The sequence below is a fragment of the Ctenocephalides felis genome, unplaced genomic scaffold (assembly GCF_003426905.1).
Source record: "Ctenocephalides felis isolate EL2017-DRISC unplaced genomic scaffold, ASM342690v1 CF-g0.4_SCAFFOLD_03572, whole genome shotgun sequence".
NCBI lineage: Eukaryota > Metazoa > Arthropoda > Insecta > Siphonaptera > Pulicidae > Ctenocephalides > Ctenocephalides felis.
In genome coordinates, this window is record NW_020539726.1 from 27,920,818 (window position 1) to 27,944,650 (window position 23,833).

At 28.6% G+C, this 23,833-nt stretch overlaps 1 protein-coding gene across 1 annotated transcript in view; it reads left to right on the plus strand.

The window, feature by feature from the left end:
* Positions 1–23,833, plus strand: part of LOC113388622 (adenylate cyclase type 2) — a 260,300-nt gene that overhangs the window by 218,678 nt on the left and 17,789 nt on the right. The window contains exons 8-10 of the mRNA XM_026625986.1: positions 6,904–7,019; positions 8,909–9,020; positions 15,559–15,686. Of these exons, the coding sequence (XP_026481771.1) occupies positions 6,904–7,019; positions 8,909–9,020; positions 15,559–15,686 (356 nt within the window). The remainder of the gene's footprint in view (positions 1–6,903; positions 7,020–8,908; positions 9,021–15,558; positions 15,687–23,833) is intronic.

Genomic DNA, 23,833 nt, shown 5'->3' on the forward strand with positions numbered 1-23,833 from the left:
AATTAAAATTGTTAAAAATAATCAATAATCAATTACGAAGAACAATATTCTCCAAAGTATCTAACCACACAGAGACAAATACGTGGCCGAGAAGGTCTTTATTAAAAATTATCAGCATAATTATCAAATAATATCTTTCATTGAACTTTCAAAATCAGGGTAGGATATTTTACAAATGTATTTACAACAATTTTTGCACTTTTCTGTTAATTTTCCAAAAATAATACACAATATCCGTTGGGTTATCAACTAAAAATACGATGTAAGGAGAAGCTTCAGCCAAACAGTTTACAGAAAGGTTCTGATAGCTGTTAAAAATGTTAAAAAAAATTAAGAAATGGCACGATATTCCTATCGAGATTTATTAAATAGTTTTAAAATTTCTGATATTAGTGCAGCCGTTTAGAAAAATTGGACGATAATTCAAATTTTTGCACAGAATAAAGACATGCTTTTTCCAATTTTGATGCCATTTCAAGTTGACTTTAAACCTAAAATACTTCTTCGTGAAGTTTATAAAGTCATTGACATGCCAATTCTTGTAACGAATTTATATTCATATTAATTGGCAGTTACAAAATATCAAAAGGCTATATATTCGCTCTGCAATCAGGCGTTTTATACATAAAACCTTCCCTCTAAAAACCTTAAAAAGGCACAATTGCCAAATAACAATTTCATCATAAGTGCAACTTTCTGATGTCTATTTAATAACACATACGTGAAGTTAGATTTTATGTGTGAAACGCCACATCACACCACAAATATATGAATTCTTGATAGTTTGTTACCACCAACTCATACGAAGATAGACCCGTAACATGGCATTATCATAACATATCTATTTTATCCGATAATTGATCCTTGATTTTACTAATGGAATCAATTAATATTATATAAAATTAATTAATATTATATAAAATTATTTTCCAATAAGGAAGAAAATATAATTTATAACAAATAATTTAGTTTAAATATAAATATTGCATTCTATCATGTGCGAGCATTGTCCTAAAATTGAACTTTTTTTTAAATTTTTCTTTATTAATTACAATTTGTCTTAAAAATAAATAAATAGACATTCAGTAGTTTTCATGTTATATGAGTATTTACTACTAATCCTAGAAGGTTACTCAGTAGTATGCATTTTCATTGTTGACTGGTGAAATTAATTTTGAAATTAATATAAGGTATGAAAAACATATGGACAAAGTAAATACAATAAATAACATGTTAAAACAATAAAAAGATAAATGAAATCATATAAAATAAATATGAACTGAAGTATTTATGATTATGATTTATAACCATGTCAATGCTCTAAGTCTAGTCCATCGAAGGATGCTTTCTTTTTAAGGGTTTGTTGATATGTATCTTCAGTAGATTTTTGGCTAAAGTTTTGGGATGGTTCTCTACTCTATTCTTATAATTCAGACTTATGGTTTTTATCTCTTCATTAATTACATTTATTTTCAAGTCTTGATGGATTAACTAGTTAGGTACATAATTGGGAGCATTTGATATTTGTTTGAGGTTGAAACCTCTGTATTATGGCGATATTAGATTGTCAAACCGTACCCCAAAGTTGCAGTCCATATGTCCAAATGTCCCATATAAATATTTTGAATCATTTATTCAACAAGTATAGATTCAAAATATGTTTTCAAGTTACAATGGCTCCTCAATAGATCATTCTTAATAATGTATATAAAATTGGTATAAATTATTAACTTTTTCCCCGGTTAGCTCACGTGGAACTCAGGGTTCCACTCTTGGTTCTTTACAATTCCAATACTAAATTTTTAGGTATATACATCTATGGTAATTAATTATTATCTATACTTTTCATTATTTTACATATTTAAAGCATATGAGCGCGATATTCTATTCGGTGTAAATACTTTTTTAACAGTAAAATTTTTTTCCTTAAAAATTTTCTTTGTATTTGAAATTTTATCATAAATTTTCCAATGTTTTTCTGAATATAAGAGCAATGTGTTATCAAATTAATTTTGAACCTCAGTACCATAATTTTGTTTTGCAATTTAAAACAAACATCAGCTTAATGTTCTTTAGAGTAGAATTGAGTCATAAATCTGCGATAAACGCTCTATTTATTTATATCAAAGGGGAAGAAGCAATATCTAAATCTACTACAAAGAGATATATATCGTTTGGTCCGACATTCACCTTTATTATTTACTTCCGCGGTCCGTGTAATTGGATTTCGCGCGGGGCCCTTGACAATAGCGATTTGTTCCGAACTCGGGAAACCCCCCATCAGCCCCCTGAAACCGTTGCCCGCGTACTGTAATCTTCTCTTGCTGTGCCTCCGAGCTGCATTTGATCCGATTACGAGATGATCTCGCACTTTTCCTTCCCTGGATTGTGGGGCCTTTGTTCCGGGGACGATTTCCGATGCGGGCATAACATTCAAAGTGAAAATTGCCTGATATTTTTGTTTAATGAAGGTTGTTTTTGTTTATTGTTATCGAGATAGATGAATTTTGCTCCTTCATATTGTGGTAGCGACAAGGCTTCATTCAGAGGTCCTGGATTCGATACCCATTTTGAGCAGTCTGTTGTCAAGCGGTAGTGACAACGATTTTCACTTGGAAATATAGATAACAATATATTTTCAAGGGAAAATAGCCCTTGTCAGTCATTGCTGCACCAATAAAAAATCAGCCCTATTAGATACATTCTATTAATTAAATCATCAAGTATGGTTGGATTTACCATTGGGTTACCCTCTAACAATACAAAGTAAGGAGAAGTTTCAGCCAAACATCTCATAGGACTTAAGATTCTGATTGCTGTTAAATATGAGAATAAAAAATATATATTGTAGTACATGGTGTTCTATGTTGTAAATTTTTCTATGTTGTAACGATTAAGCGCGCTGCTTCCTGTGTCCGGAGTCGAGAGTTTATGATTATCCGCTCTAAATAACCTGATATCATGCAGTGGTGATATCAATTTTTACTTGAAAATTTAGATCAAAATTTGTCTCCAATTGAAAATAAGCCAATCTCGGCACAGCGGTCTAAAATGGCAATGGAACATTTCTCACACAATTCTTCCCTGAATTGAGTTGGACGTTAAGTCAGCTTACAGATTTGTCCTAGGGCAGTACTACCCATTATATTGTAATACATTTTATACATATATCAAATTGGTAAATAATATTCTTCAAATGTATTAATATTATCAAGTGTATAATATGTAAAAAGGTTGACAAATTATTTGGTAGACATTTAGAACGGGATGACAGGTAAATTGGCAAACAGGTAACTTAGTTAACAGGTAAAATGGTGGATTAGCAAGCAGGTTGATAGGTCAATTGGTAAACAGGTAAATTGATGGACAGGTGAATTAATGAACAGGTAAATTGTTGAACAGGTAAAATGTTGGAGAGCTAAATTGGTAAATGACAGTTAAATGACAGGCACATTAGTAGACTGATAGAAAGGTTCACAGGTAAATTGGTTGACTGATAAATTGGAAGACAGGTAAACTGGCGAACTGGTGGACTGGTAAATTGGTTGATTGATCGGCAGAGAGGTAGAGAGATAGACAGGTAGTCATGTAGGTAGAGAGGTAGACAGATAGTCATGTAAGTAGAGAGATAGACAGATAGTCATATAGACATTTAGACTTGAAGAAAAGAAAACTGTTAGACTCGATCTAACAAATATGCATTTTTGTTCAATTTTTTAATTGAAAGTAAAACACGGCAAAGCGTGAACGGATACAATTAATATATTTTATATAAATTACTACAATAAGAAGCCAATTTTTGGAATAAAATAGTTATGTTATGTAAATTGTCTTTTTTATTGAATAATAAACTTTCAAATGGCGCAAATTTCAAAATTTTAATTTTAGTTCAACTTCACTAAACATGTTATTAAAGTGGCAACAGAAAGATTTACTGATGATAAAATTGTTTCATTTGACATCTTCAAGTAATTTGTCAAATATTTGGAATAGAATTGTGAAAAAATAGTTTATTAGAAAATTATGAAATAGATTGGAAAATAATAGAAATCAGTGTTTAAAGTTAGACTAAATGTTGCAGAAAATGCAAAAAAAGAAAGAAATCTTCAATTTTTACCTTGTGTAGATGAAATAACACTTGTATATTAATGTCATTCTATCTGCACAAGATATTACTGAATAGTCCAAGAGTATATTATTTTATATTATATTAATTGAATTCATTTATATTTACACTGATGATGAGGCAAAATCATAGTCTCTAAAGTCTAAACTTTTATTACATCATTGAAGAAAAATACAAAAAAGCATAGTGTTTTAGTATTTTCCACGATAACATTTGTTTTTTCTTTATTTCTTATTATTTCTTGCAAATTTAGTTAAAATCACATTATTGTCAATATCATGTATATAATTTTTATTTATCTATAATTCTCTCTTTACGATTTACCTTAAGGAAATTTGATATCGACGTTTGAGTTTCATCCGTTTTGTTTCTATAAGGTAGAAAATGGCTTAACTTTTATTTTAAAGAAAATACGATTTGTAGATGCGGAAACTCAATATCCAGTACAGTATTGAGTAGATAATAAATATCATTTACCAATAAATCATAGAAAATTCCATATAGTATCAACAATAAACTTCATTTTCTCTTAGAACTTGTTTGAAAATTATATACATAATTCCTCACGGAAATGCTTTCCTATGACTTCATTAATAATGTTTATAATTTAGTCTTTTAAAGTAATACCTTGAAGAGTATTTTACAAAATAAGCATAGAGTGCATGCACTTAACAATATTCCTTCAGGAGTATTTTATCCCCTTTTAACGTCTTTGTTCATTTTTCGCATTAATATTTAAAATTACTCGGAAATCTCGTGAAATTTTGCATGGACGATTAAATGTAGCACTCGGTCCCTATGGAGAGTTGTATATTTTCCTCATGTTTATTGTGGGAAATGCTCTGACGATAAATGTATGGAAAGTCGTGGAAAATTTTATACACTTTTGATATGTCAATTTTTAGTATGAAAGAAATGCTTTCATTAGGGATGATATAAGAAGTGTTTCAAATGTAGGTTTGATTCGTGGAATCTATGTAGATGCAATGTCTCTCAAAATGTGATTATGAATGTGATTCAGAACAAAAACTCCTAACTGGTAAATAATAGGATTTTACGCGATTATCACAAGTCGAAGTTTGAATGATGTTTTTATATCTGTTTATATAAATAAATAACAAGAATATATCAATGTCATTCTATTTGCACACGACATTATTAGAGATTTTTGTGACCATATCTAATTAACATAGTTTATTCATTTTTACTTTGACAATGATATAAATTATAGTCTCGGAACGTTTGAAACTGTAATTATTTTAATACACGAAACTATCAATCTCTATTGATTTATTAAATAATTTATTAATTTATTAATAAACTAGTGGTGCATGGCATCGTGCCTCAAGGCAAATTGCTGGAACTTTCCGTATCAAAAATTGAAATTAAAAAAAAAATTAAAAAGCTTTGCAAAAAAAGATTTTGGGGTATTTTAAAATTTCTGAAAAAATAGACTTTTTATACATTGAATTTTTCTGAAAATTTTGAACTTTTTTCAAAGCAATCGTGCTGCATGCCTGTGTTAGAGATAAAATATCAAAGCGCGACAGCGCTGCATCTCAGTTTAACGATTAAACATGGGTACGGTACCCATCTCTATAAAATATCTGATAATTTGATGTACATATGTCTAATGATCATTTTTGACCTCAAAATGGCTTCTTTTTTACTTTTTTCACTCAATCTCCAAAACAGCTAGACTAGCCTTTGCAAAAATCTAAAGAATATTTTGTTTTGTCAATACGAATAAAATGTTCTCTGAATAATTCAAATAGGTCGCTCCGATCTCTCGAAAACTCATCTACTATTTTTTTTTTGTCCCGTATCTTCGAAAAGACTAGACTTGCCTTTGCCAAAAACTGATCAGCACGTCTTCTCATTAATAGGATCTGTATTCTCGAAATCGTCAACAAAAATTTGTATCCGCAAACACACACACACACACACACATACATACATTTTTTCTAAGGTATGCCAAATTGTTCAGAAACCTCTGAAACGTTAAGATATATAAAAAATTTCATTTTAGACTTTTTGCGATGACTATAACTTACCCTACGAGAAGTTAAAAATGCTTAATTCTTTAGTAAATTAATTAAATGTAATTTGAAGAATAAATATTTATTATATAATCTTATTTAATTTAATTTAAAAAAGTTAACACAAGTTTTCACTTAGAGGTTAGAAGTTTCTCAAAAATGTTATTAAATTGTGTATAAAAGTTTCTTATTTTCTAACTATCTAATTGATTGGAGTTTAAGAAAGTTTTGCTTTCAATTCAAATTAAAAAAATCAACTCAATCTTGAATGATAGCTAAACAACAGTTTTGAATTACAAAACGAACATTTTAAATATTTAGTATTGAAAAAAAAGTGTACATATAAGAAAGATTATTACTAATTACAACAAGCAATTTTCTAGATTATAGATATAAGAAAGATTTGACTAATTATAACAAACAAGTTTTGAATGAAAATTTTTGTTGGGTATTTTGATGCAACATATAGGATATAGGAAGTAATACTAGATGATAAAATGCAAAATTTGTATTTCTGATACACACACATGTCATACACTATTATACAAACAGTTCAGAATTACTTACATAAATGAAAAAATCGAATACTTGCAAATTCGAGTTTTTGTCGTTCTTCATCTTTCTAATCCTTCAATTGATGGTAAATTTTTTGAGGCAACACTTTTGTTCGGCATATTTCGGTCTACAAATTTCATAGATATTTGCTCGGATAATTTACTTTTATTTTTTTTTTTTCAGGTGAAACGCAGTATAATGCTCAAGATGGCAGACGCCTGTCAGACACCTGAGAACAACACTTCAGGTGCAGCAGCTCGTTTCCATGAAATGCATGTGCAACGACACAACAATGTCAGGTAACGACAAACTTTTTATGGTGACTTGCATTTGAATGACTTTGACTTCTAGTTTAAATGCGAAAGCTTTTGCATAGTGGGATAGCAAAGCAAACTGCTCGTAAAATCACCTCGAAAGTTCCCAATGGTAATAATTGAGCTTGGATCAATGTTTAAAGTTTGGACATAACAGTTCACTTTATGTCGAAATTGATTATTGTATAAAATACAAATAGGGAAAATACGGACAAAATGGTATATATATGGACGAAATGATACTGTGACCTTTTTTAATAATTGGCTAGTTTTTTTAACGTTTCAACGACTATATAACATGAAAAAAGCTATAATAAGAGTTTTGTCAGATGTTAAGCGTCATTGTCACAGTCTTGTCACAGTAATCAGTTATTTTGCTTCTTATGTCATTTTGTTCGTTCAGTAATATATGGACAAAATGAATATTGAAATAGATTGCATTTTGCCTTATAAACATGTTATTATAGTTCCAACTTATACTATATCACTGATAGTAAATGAACCAAAGCTAAGTAAAACCGATTAACACTGGTTAAAATAACATTAAATAAAAAAAATATCATTGGAAAACAGAACACTGTCATTTTGTTCGTACTTCTACTTCTTGTTTTATAAATCAGTTTTAGATAAATTATAATAAAACTATACTATTCCAAATCGATTACACACAGCAAATATGATCATTATGATTGTCGTGAAGGCATATGAATCAACAGGAGTTATATAACAAAATATTTTATTTTCTGTTTCTTCCAAAAAGGAGGAAACCTGCTCTAGCGGCTTGAAAAACTTTTTTTTTGCAAAAATATTTCTCAAAACTAGCCAAAAGTATTTACCTATAATTTCAGAAGCAAATTCAAATTAGTTTCGGAGTTACTGAAGAAATAGTGAGATTTTACTTAATTGGCGGAAAACATAGGAAAAAAACTGAATGTCCTATTGAAACGAGACAATATTGATTGTATTCGAGATTAAATTTTCTTCTAGTTGAACTTAAAGACCTTAAAAAAAAGTTATAATTAAACCATTCTTTAAACAACCTAAAGTATTTTTTTTTATCAAAAAAACAGATTTTTTTTAAGTTGCGAAAAATTTGTGAATTTTTCATTTTTTTCTAGATTTTTTAGGTTCAATGAAAATCTATACTTTTGAAAATATAAATTTGTTTTGTTTTATTTGCTTCGGATGGAAATTGTGACCTACATCTTTTCCGTCAAACGACACATGCTCGTGGCGCCTCGGTAAAATGTTTGGATCCGACATATTATCACAAATATATATTTTATGGAAAGAATTTGAGAAGAATGTCAAAATATGCATCAATAAAACCTAAAAGTTTCGTTTCAATAAAATATATATTTTCTTCCCTAAAAATTTCTCAATCAAGCGATTTATTGAAGCCTCTAAAGCAGGCTCCTCTCTTAAGTAATAGAGAGAGTACGGACAAAATGACATGGTGTTGTGGTTTTTTATTGATATTTATTTATTTAATAAATTTATAATCAGTTTTAATCGTTTTTAGTCATCTTACTTATCTTTCACTCATTGAGTACTAGTAACATTTATTTAAGTAGAAACTAAAATAACATATTTTTCAAGAGAAAATGCAACTAATTACAAAAATCATTCGCAAGACCCTTCTTTTTACCGGCGAATTTAAATTAATAAAATGTATATATAAAAAATTATGTGATACAAAAAATTTGCTTATTTGTGTAAATTGTGAACAACAAAAATTGTTCGAAGTTACTGCCGTAAATGGACCAATCCTATAATGTCCTTTTTATATAATCAATTCAAATTATTATCGATGATTTCATCAAATCAAATCTACTTTTCTATTAACATTTCTATATTATTTAATCCCATTACAGCATTCTGTATGCGGACATTGTGAACTTTACGCCTTTGTCAGAGAAGTTAAGTGCATCGGATTTAGTAAAAACATTGAACGAGCTCTTTGGAAGATTTGATCAAATTGCGCAGGTGAGAAAACACACTTCTTTACCTATTACTTACTATAGCAACTGTTTATAGCATTTACGAATTTAGTTGAATGAATTGTAATGTAAACTAATACAATTCTTTGATAATTACATTCGCAAGTTGATCATTTAGCTGAAAATTCTGTTATTTTTTGCTTAATTGGAAAGCGGCACATCTGAATATTTTAAATAATATAGTAGTGAAAAGGGTCTTTATTTTATTTTCTGTATAAATTAATAGGTCGTTATTTACTCGTTTTATAATAAATATTTGTTTACATTAAACAACATAGTTATTTTACAAGTTGTGCTTTATAAGCCTGCATGAGAACTTATTCAACGTTATCACCAATTCACATGTTGGCCTTAATATCCAATTTTTTATTTGTGACAAAATTTATATTCATTTTTTATTCGTCGTGGTATAGTGGTTGAAAAATTAGTCTCCAGTTAGATCTTGATCAAGGTCTGCTTGATATCAAGCATGAAATTCCTTTTGGGGTTACAGATCCCAAATTGCTTATTGGCTTTGCAACTACATATATACTAATTTAACTAACACGATACAAACATAGTCATGTTTGGTAGATTTGATCAATATTATTAATTTATCAGATATTTTGAAGTAAAACATCTTTAGGCGCGAATAGGGTGTAAATCAGAGAAAATGCAACGGAAGTGCGTTACGGTTTATCATCATTGGTCACGTTTATGTATCGTCTTGTTCGCCAACCATACAGATTATGAAATGTTAAATGTCAACCATGCTACTATCAATTAAGGTTGACAACATCTGAAGTAAAAAGCGTATCTGTTATGTGCTGAGATGAATATTGTTTGGTTTTGGTGACATAATAAAAAAAACGAATAAAACATTTAAATTTGTTTCGATGACTCGGTGGAGAATTCATTACAAAATAGTTAAAATTTAATATTATGTTGGAGTGTTGTTTTGTTTCTTATTCTAATTTTTTCTTAGCAAGCTTGTATTTTTCCAACCATTTTATGTTTTTCTTACCCGTTGTAATTTAATTCTAGAACATAAAGATTTTTATAAGTGAATATAAACCAGATTTATGGCCTTTGAGTGTTATAGCTTATAGGAGAAAATATCGGATGGTTGATACAAGTGCAATAAAGTATTGTAAAAGCCACATCGTGAAAATTGTTATTGCATTATAGATCGTAATTTAATAAACCTTGTAGAGAATATTGCAAAATTTGATAGGAAACTATCATGTGAAGAATTTTTGTTTTTTGAAAAACGCCGAGTCTTGTATTGTATATAATAGTATTATATATAGTTATATTATATGGTAATCCAAATCATGGTTCTCTAATCAAAGTAGAGAATATTTTTGTCATACATATTTGTAAACCACTTTTGTCAAATTTTGGATCATCACTCATCAAATAGATTTAATAAAGTATTTATATAGTAAACAAAAGACTAAACCGATGGCTTTCATAAACGAATACAAATATATGTGCTTGCACATATCGAATTTCCGATGTGATATATCAGACAGTTCAATATTTATTTAGTAAATACGGGGATCCAATTCGTACTTCGCCGATTACATTTTCAACAGTGCTAGGTGAAAATATAACCTAGAATGGTTATAGACATACACTGAAATTTATCAAATAAGCAATATGTAGCAGTAAATGGACATAAGATATTTTTAATTTCAAATATAGTCTGAAGACCTACTTAGGTTCTTGAAAACCAGTGATATTTTCTTCAACAGCAATCAGAACAACGGTGTTTTTTATTATAGCATTTTTTCTGGAGAGAGTAACCCATTGATCCAACATTCTTTTTTCATGTTCATATACCATATATGTTTATCTAATAGTCTTGCCTATATGTGTTATACATATGCCAACAAAAGGCGAGTTTTACTTAAAATTATATTTGGGTTCTTCAACCTAAAATTGAAATTTGATATCATACTGCTTGATATCGAACTGGCCAATGTTGGGATCGTACCCGGGACTAGTTTGTGCTAACCCACGATCTCAACCATTACACCACAAAGGGATCAGAACCAATGACATTATCTTGCAGAATTCTTAGATGATGTCACTATATTAGTCCTGTGTCCCTCTGAGTAGGGATTATTCAATTTTGCATAAATACACGATTACAGCTCAACTTCCATCTGATAACTTTCGAACAGTATTTTAATTTTTAAAATTGGTTCGGATTTTTTGGCTTATACGATACTTATTTGCTTGTTATGAAGAAACGGCTTTGCCGATTGTCTGGCTGGAATAATCAACGCGGATGCTTATCGCAATTCACCAAAAAAATTTATTGTTTTGAATTGATTTTATTTTTTTGTCATCAGTTTGATAGCATATAAACATATTTCTATATTTAGGCAACAACTGAGAAATTTTCTGAGCATAATATTTCTATATCTGATAGTTTGATATGTGTTATTTGCTGGGATGTATGTCGTTTGGTTTTTACAGTACAAATACTTCTGAAATGCTTATAAGCTCATATATTGCGATGCTGAATGGGATATTTTACTCGATGATGCATTTAATACGGTTCCACAATTAATGAGAAAAGATACCAATTACAAGGTCCAATTTTGGCTTAAATATATACAAACGCACATACTTTTTTTCAATTTAGTCCCAAACAATTCATATTGATTTAAAATATCTGGAAAATTGTCGGGGATCTCAAAGACTTCTACTCGTTTGTCACTTTTGAATGTCCATCTTACTGTCTCTTATTGGTCAAAAAATATTTTATAATTTTGTTTCTTGGGACAAATGAACATATAGTCGAAAAAATTATAGGGAAAAAGGGGGGCTTGAAGGTCCGCGGGTAAAAGGTTCTACCAATATCTCAAAAACAAGTAAAGTTAGGAATTTTTCAATAACAATTTTTGAAAGTAGAGGGATTTTTAAGTTGGATTCAAAACGTCCACGGGTAAAAAGTTTCACTACCAATATCTCAAAAACAAGTAAAGTTAGAAATTTTTTAACAACAATATTTAAAAGTAGAGGCATTTTAGTTAGATTCAACCGCTTTTTAATTATAGAAATATGTTTTTTAGCTATTTTTCTAAAATTTATCATCTTTTCTTTTTCACCCCATGGCCTGGGTGAAAAGGAACTGCCACTGCGCAAACATATACAAAGTCTTATTCTTAATTTTAAATGAATTTCCGAAATAATAGCTAAATTATATAACCAATGAGAAATAAATTATATATATATATATATATATATATATATATAATTAACAAATCTAATTTTCTGGAAAAGCATAAACATCTCCTTCAATAATTAAAAAATATTTTAAAACAAATTTCAATTAACTTAACCTTTGCCCCATGTGCATCTCTTGCAGCTACTCATATAAGAATAGTTAAAATATTCTTATTACAGCATGAAGAACGGATTTAAAGGTATCAAATGCGATTATCAAATTAATTATTTCATTCAAAAATTTAATTATTTTATAATCTCAAAGTGTATTTTTCTGACAGTATCCTGATGTATTAATCCAATTCTCCGTCAAAAATGCTGACATGAATTTATCCTCCCACATTTATCGTGAACTAGTTTTGCGCACATGCAAATTGAGCTTCGGCAAATGACATTTATCGTTTACAATAGATCAAAATTTTATTATTTCATAAATATTCATTGCTAGCCGAATATCTACAATTTATATGCAGACAATAAAAAAATTATGACAAATGTAAAACCATTTCCAATATTTGAATATTTTTAATGTTTGTTTTAATGAATGTGCATGATCAGTTTCTGTTTTTTTTTTGTCATAGGTAATATATTATGAATTTAGATTTGATTTTATTGTTGATTTTATAACATACCGTGCATTTTTATTACTGCAAAATAGTTCACATGTTTTCTTTTAATATTTATAATCATTTTTAACAAAATTTTAATTTCTAAATGTAATTGGAAATAAATTGTCTTAGATTGTATCTGAAAACTTTAGTACAATTTTTCTATTTCAGTCAAAGAAAATTCTCAATCATTTATACTTTTGTGAAATTATATTATGTTTACATATACATATATAAAATCATTGAATTTGGTTCCATGTATTTCAACATGGTATAAGTTTTGCACAATCATTTATTTAAAAATAAGAAAATCATGGAATGGAAATGTCACAAAACTCGGATGAAATCCTTAAACCTTATAATATTTATTATCAGGTCTATGATGAAATTCCAACAATATAAATTGAGACAATAAAATATGGTTTTTTAGGAATTTCTGAATCATTTTTCGTATCTTTTTGAATTTAAAATAATAGATTTAAATGAAATGATTTTTCAAATTTTATTCGTATCTTTTCGAATTTAAAATAATTGTTTTAAATGCAATGATTTTTGCAAATTTAAGAAATTCAATATCAAGAGATAGTTGATTATTTAAGTAAGTAAGTAAGGAACATGAAAATAGAATTTTAAAATTTGAACTTCTTAAGTTTGAATGAAGTAAAAATAAAAACTATCAATAACTTTAGTGGATTATATTAATATTTTCTCTATATTTTATAAAGTTTATCAAGTCTTAGGAGACTTGGCATCTAATAAGTATCTACTACAATCTATTTCTTTCGTAAAATTGTTTTAAAGTGGTTATCTTAAAATATCTTGAATTTTTATTAGTCATATTTTATATCTCATAGTTATGTATTATTGAATTAAATTAAACTCTTAGTTTAAAAAAAAATCAATTATTCATTGATTGTCTAAATGATACCAGTCAAATATAATATTTGAAGTTAAAAAAAATCAATATATATTGAAACGCAATAAAACAATATTTTGTGATAAATATAAACTAATGTGTGTTGCATTTATCAATTACCTTTCTTTTAGAATTTTTGAATAACAAAACTTTTAGAATTAGAATTTCCAAATAACAAAACGAAATTACTAGCAAGAAAAGTATTTGATAAATACTAAATAATAATAAATAATATAATAATTGATAAATTGGTAAATTAATTAAGTAATTATAAAATATTGTTATATTGGGCAAAATCCACATTTATTTTTTTTTAAATTATATTTGACTTGTATACATTTAGACACACATTAAATAATTGATTTTCTCAAATCAGGAGTTTAATTTTATGGTAACTGTTTTCATAATCTCTCATACCAGGCACTCCTGCCTGACTGTGATATGAAAATAGTATATCAATAAAATAAAAAGAAAATAAAAAAAGAGTTTAATAGACAATTAGAGTAACAATTTGCTGGGTTTGTTGCATTTGGATCAATAATCAGATTTCGTAAAAATAATAAACTTATCCTATAATTCCTATACATATATAACATATAACTATAATTTATTTTATAATCAATAAATTAATCCACATGGCTACCTAAGTCTACGAGTGTAGTCAATAGACTATGATATATTTATGACTCTGAAATAAACTAATAATAACTCTAATTTGTTATTGTAATTCTTATTTTCATAGAAATGTGTTTTTAATTTTTAAATATAGTTTTGTTGATAATGATAGAAAATTCTTAAAATATGATGTTGTGTCTGTAGCGCTTCTCTGCTCGCTGTTCTGTACAGCAGTATCCTGCGAAAAACACCGTAGAAGAAGGGTCAATATTGTTATGAAATATTTTATTGTACCTCAAATATTTAATTAACTTAAAAAGTGATATTTGGCAGTAAAAAATTATCATTACATATATGATCATCAAAATATCAAATATTTGATAAAAATTTAAAAAATCAGTACTAATATTGTTACAATTTTGTTGGGTCCGTACCAAGATTGTTTTTTTTTAAGTTTACTTGCAAATTTCCAAATTTTCAGAAAAAAAAAATTTCAAATATTTCAAAAATATATTGAGGATCACTGTGATTAATTTGATATTGAGTGGACTGTAAATTATAAATATTCCATCACCATAATATATGTGAATAAAACCACTATTTAGTTTATGATATATATTAAACTTTACTCTACAACTTCCTTCTCTCATTACATTTGCTAGTCTCTCTAGTTATTATAAGTTACAGGTATTTGTACTTATACAATTGTATTCCCTACTTCAAAGGGTTAAATAGAAAAAGCCCTGGTCAAATTTCAAATTTACAATTCAGTTTGAAAATGTATATCAAATGCGTATCAAATGCGTTATTATAATAGTAAGAAATATATCCTCAGATGGATTTATTCGGCACCTCTTGCTAATGTAAACTTTCTCAAGTGTTTTGAGCGATAAGATCGTCACTGTTTATTTTATTAACGATAAAATATATAGTGATTATAATTATTTACTTGAAAATATTTGAAACAATTGTTATTAATCATTGATCAATATTTATTAATTACTGATTTTTTTCTCTCGAATATTTAATTCTGGTACGGGAAGTAAGGCAATGCACTTTGCACCACTAGTTGAATCGTACAATTATTGCCACCACCGACTATGAATCTACTGCCACCGTCGATATTCTATTCGAAAGTGTTTTCAGTACATTTTTCTTGTTTCCAGGAAAACCAATGTATGAGGATCAAAATCTTGGGCGATTGCTATTACTGTGTGTCAGGTTTGCCCGTATCTCGGCCCCATCACGCGGCCAACTGCGTCAACATGGGATTGCAGATGATCGAGGCTATCAGGTGCTCCTATTCTATCACTCTTATTATTTTTCTAAAGCTTTAGCAGAATCCACAATATATATTTTAAATTCAATATTGGCAATAGTTTGAATCGACAATAGAAGAATCTTATTTCATACTGTTTAGTTATATGATAAGATATCAATTTGCGACGCAAACGATTTAAGTTTATTTATTTTTAAATTGGATTTATTTATTATATATTTGTTTATTAACTTTTTGAAGGGTAAGAATAAAATATTTCACTTGTATTGACGTAATGAAGAATTAATTATATTTTTGTAAAGGCAGTCCAGCGGTTTCGGAGATCCAGAAAATAATTTAAAAATGTGCTATTTGCTGGCGTTAGCAATAATTGGGCTCTTTTTACTATCACCCCGTTTGAGATTGACGTTGAGTTCTTGGGTTTTAAACAATTAATATAAAATTATCTTTTTCACCATTCTACTCCGGAGTGAAAATTATTCTACTCGACTTCTAAGGAAAAACTGCCGAATACTTTCCCAAATACTTTGCTTTAAGAACCACATCTGACAAATTTCTTTGTTTTGTCCTGGCGTCAAAGGCAAGAGCAAAAATTGCAAAAATTAATGTAAATAATATAACAAGTCTATAAAATTCTTCTATTATAAAATATACTTCAATGCTGAATTTTGGTCAAATCAGATATTTTTGACAGTCTGGATCAACCGATATAAATGGGTATCAAAAACTTTCAATAAATTTCAAGATTGAAAAAGAAAAATTTCAAAAAATGTCAGTATACAAAAAATATTTAAGTTTTCAAAAATATGAAATTTTTAAAATAGTGGCTGTTCAAGTATTACGTAAGCACTATAGGGGGGCGGGGGGTTATTGATTGGCTTATTTTGGGTGACATGGAGAGCAGGGGAGTCTAGATGATGATTACGTCATAGGTAGTATTTTTATTTTTTTACCGAATGGCAACCTTACATTGTCTTTGGTTGAAATCGAAACGCATTTTCGGGGATTTCCGCAAATAATGCATACGGTTAGGCACTCGCTTTAATTAGTTAACGAAGTCTGGCGAAATTATAAGTTACAAGCAAAGTCCGACAAGGAACTAGATATTAATGTATCTAATTGTAAGAGAATTGAAGAAGAATAGCAAGCGGCGACTTATATTATGATAAATAATTAGATTCTAATAATTTTGTTACTTCTTGTTGAATACCATATCAGTAAAATCTCTACATCCGAAATCTACATTAATTGCAAAATGTTTACGTAAGCATGGAGGTAGGGAGTAAGAGCTTTGCTTACTTTGCTGACAAGGGGGATGAAGGGGTAAATATTTGTAATAAATCTGCTTACGTAATAGTTGAACAATCCCATAGGCATTTTTTTATTTTTTCAATATTCAAATTTTTCAAATATTTTCAAAATACTCAAAAAAAATTTCAATCTTTCATTTCTGAGCTTTCAAATATTTTTAATTACCGTACGGAAAGTTCCAGAAATTTGCCTTAAGGCACGATGCCATGCACAACTATTCATTTCAGGATGATCTAGATCAGATCAGAAAGTTATAGTTAAACATGATTTATCAGTAAATTGAATTTAAGATTTGGAATTCAATCTTGCCATTGGGTTGATAAATTTATAAATTTAAAAAACTAACCACTGACTCACTGACAAGTATTTCAAATCAAATTAACCTGTGTCATGTGTGATATCACAATAAATCACAGCAAGTTTTTTTTTACTCAAAATTATACGAACAATCAGAGCAGTTAAAGAAAATTGTAAGCTTATGACTCAAATAAAATAAACAAATTAGAAATTGTTTCAGCAAACAATTTTATAATACATGTAATTTTGTATTTGAAGCCAAAAATCAATTTCTTCTCACCCTTTTTAGGTTTAGATGAAAGTTAGATAAATGGACCGTTCAGTTAAAAAAAATTATAAGATGTAACTACGACTCAAATAAAACAAACAAATTAGAAATTGTTTCAGAAAACAATTTTCTACTGAAATTAATATATTTTTGAAGCCAATAATCAATTTTTTCTCACTCTTTTTAGATTTAGATAAAAACTAGGTCAATGGACCGATCAGTAAATCAGTATTGACCATCATGCGTGGATTCTCATGATGACTAATCCTGATCTACTGAGGGGCGTCCATTAATCATGTGATCGATTTTTGAATGATTTTTGGACCCCCTCCCTTCCTCTTGATGATACGTAGTAATATAAATTACCTCGCCCTCCTCCACCAAACATCACGTGTATTTTTATTTACATAAGATAAATTGTAAAATTATTGAACTTTTTTTGAACGTTTTGATTTGTTTTGAAAAATTCAGGTAAAAAATAAATACACGTGATATCTTACTATACCCCTCCCTCTCCCCTTGTGATATTTTGTGATTTCTTGTCAAACCCCCCCTCCCCCTAAAAACCTTACGGGATTAATAGGCGCCTCCTGATAGTATTGACCATCATGCATGGGTTCTCATGGTGACCAATACTGATCTACTGACCTTGTCGTCGTGTATGATTTCATTACAGCCAAACCAATGATTGCAATTAGTAATCATTGCTAATTGGGATTGAGTTGAATAAGTTTAACTCTTCATTTACTGCAATATTCCCAATATATTAAACATAGACTTTTGGTTTGTTGATTTCACATATTAGCAGTTTACTATCAAGAGATAATTGAGATTTGACGATTTCATATATTAGCAGTTTACTATCAAGGGATAATTGAGATTTTTGCGTGCAAAAGTATGATAGTCGTGGATTTTATTACAACCAAATCAATGATTATAGTTAGTAATCATTGCTAGCTGCGATTGAGTTGAATAAGTACAATATTTTATTCACTGCTATATTTCCAATATATTGAACATAGACTCATATTGGTTTGATGATTTCACATATAAGTTTGCTATCAATGGATAATTGAGATTTTTGCTATCAATGGATAATTGAGATATTGTAAATAATAATTATTCGGAAATAAATTTTACTACTATATAATTATATGTATATTTTATATATATATATATATATATATATATATATATATATATATATATATATGGGTCGATTTAAAAGTCGCTTAGGCGCATATAATTTTCGTATACTAGGGATCAAAATAAGATACTTTGCTGAAGAAACCATTCCTCTAAAATGAATTCTGATGTCCCGTGCATTGACCCAAAGATAGGGATTGAATTTTGAAAAATTCTGTTTTAATCCATTTAGAGTGCTTCAATCGCATCGAAATGTATAACAAACCCCAACTAACTTTGGAAGGCCAATCCACCCATACCTATGGTTCACCCCCTGGGACCTCCCCTTAGAAGTCTCCCATACAAATATTGCAACAAATCATTGTTTTTGATATTTTACTCAGCAAAAAATGTTTTTTTAAAAAAAAATTTTCAGATATTAATTAATACACGCCCAAAAAACTTTTTTACAAAAACAATTATTAAAATTTTTCTTTGTTTCAATTTTTCCAATGCACTTTGTCTCTGCGCTTCTATGGTAGCTAGAGGCTGATGCGGCGACGATATTAGAGAGCCGTGCAAAATTTTCCAGACTTAAGACTAAAAAAGACTTCAAACAAGAGTTTATGAGTTTAACATAGTTTTATTTTTATATCTTATGATTAAATAAATTTTATAATAAAAATAAATCGCAGATTTTTGTCATGTTAAAGTACCTAAAATGATGCAACTTTTGTATGAGGGACCTCTAAAGGGAGGTCCCAGGGGGTGAACCATGGGCATGGGTAGATCGGCCTTCCAAAGTTACGGGGGTCGGTCATACATTTGGACATTATTGAGACGCTCTAAATCAGCCCAAATTTAAAATTTGAACCAATCTTTGGGTGAATGCACGGGACATCAGAATTCATTTTAGAGATATGGTTTCTTCGGCAAAGTATCTTATTTTGATCCTTAGTATACGAAAATCATATGTGCCTATGTGACTTTTTTTATCCATACAAATCGACCCGCCCTAACATATATATATATATATATATATATATATATTCACAATTCTTGCACGACAGTTATTATTAAAGAATTAATAACTGAAGTTACAGTTGCTCGAAAGCGTTGATACTGACAATAAATTCTATAGAGCGTATTATATTTGCTTTAAGATAGCTTCGTGAAGAGAAAGAAAAACATAATATCTAGATATTATTTGTCTGCCTCTGATCCTAAAGACTTACATACTTCTTTAATGCACGTGGCAAAGCATGCGGAAAATAGGACACCAGATTAAACTTTCCACCGCAAACGTTTGTAGTTACTCAGGGTGGTAGGATAGGAAAATGCATTGCAACGTGCAACCCGTGGCGTGAATAATAAATTCTTATTTGGTAAGATTTTCCGTGGCGCATTCTCGATAGAAAAATAAGAAATATGAATTCAGCATAACAGAAAATTTCCATCGAAAATAGAGCTTTGATAGTGATATCGATAAACTCCAGGCGAAAATGTTTATTCAGGAGAAACTGCAAAAAGGATTATAAATATAAAATTGGATTTCAAATCGATATGCAGTATTTTGCCAGCGGCGAAAACAGAATTTAAAAATGAAGTTAAAATAATGGATTCATTTTAAAATAATGTTAAAGTAAAATAGAGTTTAGTATGTAATACCATTGCTCTTTCGAAAAAAAAAAACGAGCAATCTTAGGTGTTTACTGGGTTTTGCAATAAAGGATCTGATGCGTTGTTTTTGAAAACAAACGGTAACTATTTAGAATTTTTTTTTCAACTTAGCAAAAGCAAAATATTAATTTTATACTATATAATAATCATCACCCATAATTTACTATTTAACATATAATAAATTCACATAAATATTTATGTGTGATAGATTAATCTATTAGATAACAAATTAAATTGTTAGCTTCTAAGTGCCCACTATAGTAGACAAGTAATTTTGTTTTCAATTAAACTTTGATTGAATGTATAAAATTATCTATGTGTTATTAATTAATTAAAAAATACAAATATGTATCAATATTGTTTAATACAACGATTCAACAAACAAAACAAACAAAAAGTTTTAAAATTTTGTTCCAATTTGGCCAGGTTTTAGTATTTCTCTTTTTTTTTTGCCCACAATATAAAGTTGATATATTATCGATATTGTCAAAAATAAGTCATTTAATGTATGAATAAACATTTTATTAGTACAGTCTATGATTCAGCATCATGATATATATTCAAGAAACAATTATTTAAACGGTTTTAATAGTTTATAGATATATATTATTTAAACATCGAAAGATTTACTGAAGTCTATATTTCTATCATCACAGTAAATATCACATGTCGTTAGAGTATGAATCTTTTATCTTACTTCACCAGTTGAGAATGATATACTTTTTAAACCATCTAAACTATAATAAATATATCAAGAGTCAAGAGATTACGTTGCTGCTTCTGGCTTAGATTTTATGAGAAAAATCGCAGATAAAAAGACCAGATTTAAAATATAAAAAGACTAGATTTAAAATATAAAACTATAATACTAGGAAAGATCGAATGTAAGTTATATCTGTTTGTCGTACTTATTAAAAAAAAAAGGAATATTCTGGAAAATTAACAATAATCAATATTATATATCCTATATATGGAATTATTCTGTACGGGTGGTTATTCGGATTTTAATAATTCTTTTCAGAGCTTGTCAAAGAATTTTTTTTAAATTCATTGAACTATAAAACTATAGTAATATTGTAGAAATATATGGCAAATATTACAAAAAATCACTTATCATTGTTTGACATTAAAAACATTTGAATTTAGCTGGAATTATGAGCCTAGATAATATTATATTTATATACAAAAAAATGTAATGTCTACATTATTATTACCAAAAAACGACTGAAAGTGCCAGAAGTTAAAATAATATAAGATACAGTCAACAGTATGTGTTTGGCAGATGAAGTTATATAATTCAGTTTAATAAATAACGCAATAAGTCCAAAATTGGTTGAACATTATTTTTTGGAATTGGAACTTTTGAATTATAGACGTGAGTACAGGACAACGTCTGTACCCACGTTTGGTTTTCGAGATTCTGTTCAGGAATCAAGAAATTTTCAAATTAGCTCTTTACTAATATATTGTGGTAATTTCAAAATATAACTTTTTTTTCATGAAAATATGGGAGAAATTTTCGTATATTGGAATTATCAATCTGTTATCTTTGTTCTATAACTTTCGTGCACTGGCAGTATATATGAAAAATAATTTCCCGCCAAGTAAACTAATTTAATTCCTTTACTTTGCCTTCAGCTAGAATGATCCATTTGTCCTAAGTCGAGATTTTAATTAAAGCGCCTCGTTCATGCGATAAATGCGACTGAGTCCCTGAGAAAGAATGACGGAAATTGAACAGTTACCGAACTCCTTTACGGACCTTAAATGACTATTTCCACAATGATGATAATTTTCGATGTTCGTGAACACTGTAATTATTATGTAAATGCAATTTAACGTTACATTCAATTTAATTTAATTAATAATCTCAGCATATAACAAAGATAAATGAATACTAAACGTGGTAATTGATTTCTTTGTTATTTGGCAATTGATTTCTAAATTTATTTATTATATATTTCGGATACAGGATTAAATTTAGTAATTACAAAAAATAAATTATTTTAACTGAATTAATAACAGTAAAAGACAACAATAAAACGATATTAAATCTAACATTAGTATTATGTAATGCAATAACTTGAAGAAAAAATGTTATGATATTGACATTGATATACTTTATTTATGGCTTGTAGATTTCGAGATTCTTCTGATGGCAAAGAAATCTTCGTTTGTTCAAACAAAATCAATCATATCATGATTGTGTGTAATTAAATAGGGTGTGTAGTAATAGTATTGCTTATGAAATATAAAACTTATTCATGTTGCTTGATATGATGCTATTATAATTATAAAGATGCGTAGAAAAATCTATAGCACTAAAATAAAAATCGAAAAGTACTTTATTTATTGAAAAATATTTTATTTATCTATATATTAGGCACGTCGTAAAGTAGGGGTAAAAAAGGTGGCTATGAATTACTAGATCGAGGTTTTATCCTAATCTCAGCCAGCTCGGTGTCAAGCGGTATGATACCAGATTTTTAATTGCGATCATAGTTTTCAAGTGAGAATATACATTCGGTGGACACTTACAGACATAAGTATTAGTAATATATACACAGGGTGTCCCAGAACTCAATGTCAAGTTGGAACGGGGTGGTAGTGTTAATCGCAACTATCACAAACAAAAATGTAAAAAAAAATATTTCATGTAGTTAGTTAATTGTGTGCTTTTAAGTGCTACCTAAAGCCTTGGTATAACTATGACCACTTTTTGGTTTTTTGGCGTTAATTTTTATTAATTTAATCTATTTAAACTTTAGATTCGTAACCGTAAATAACATTTCTGGGAGCACAGTAAAAAATAATGATACAATTGCTCCACAGTTTCAAGACTTTTTATTAAACTATGGATTTAATGTTGTCAAAGTTGGTCTACTTTGAGAAGTCCTCCTTTAAAAAAAATGTACTAAGATGTGTTGGTAAGTTTCATTAAAAGTTGGCACATTTAATTTGAATGGTAAAATGTAAAATTTTCGATAGTTTCATAATAAAAAAATTGTGTAAAATATAAAATTCTAATATAATCGCCACTGAAAAGTTAAGTCTTCAAATTAACAGCTTATAGGATAAGAGTTCTGAGTGGTTCTGTTTCCACTTGAAACAAATAGCAAATAATTCAATATATTAATGCTTTTATAGAATTTACACCATTATTTACTTACAAATAGGCAAAACTAATTGTATCAATCTGTTTGAGTAAACAAGAAGTCGTTTCCTCGTGTTTCTATAGGCATTTCAAGTTTATACTCTTACAATCTGTTCGGCATAATAAACGGATTAATTTACATAAGAGAGCGTTGACGAATATCAAAGGCCCTCCTTTATTTTAACATCATTATTTTTGGTTAGAGAGCCTCACGTGCACAATGCATATTTTATGAAACCCGAAAATATTTAATTTAATTTTAGTTTATTTTTTTTTAATATAATATGAAATTCTGTATTTCATACCATTCATACAAAAAAAATTAAT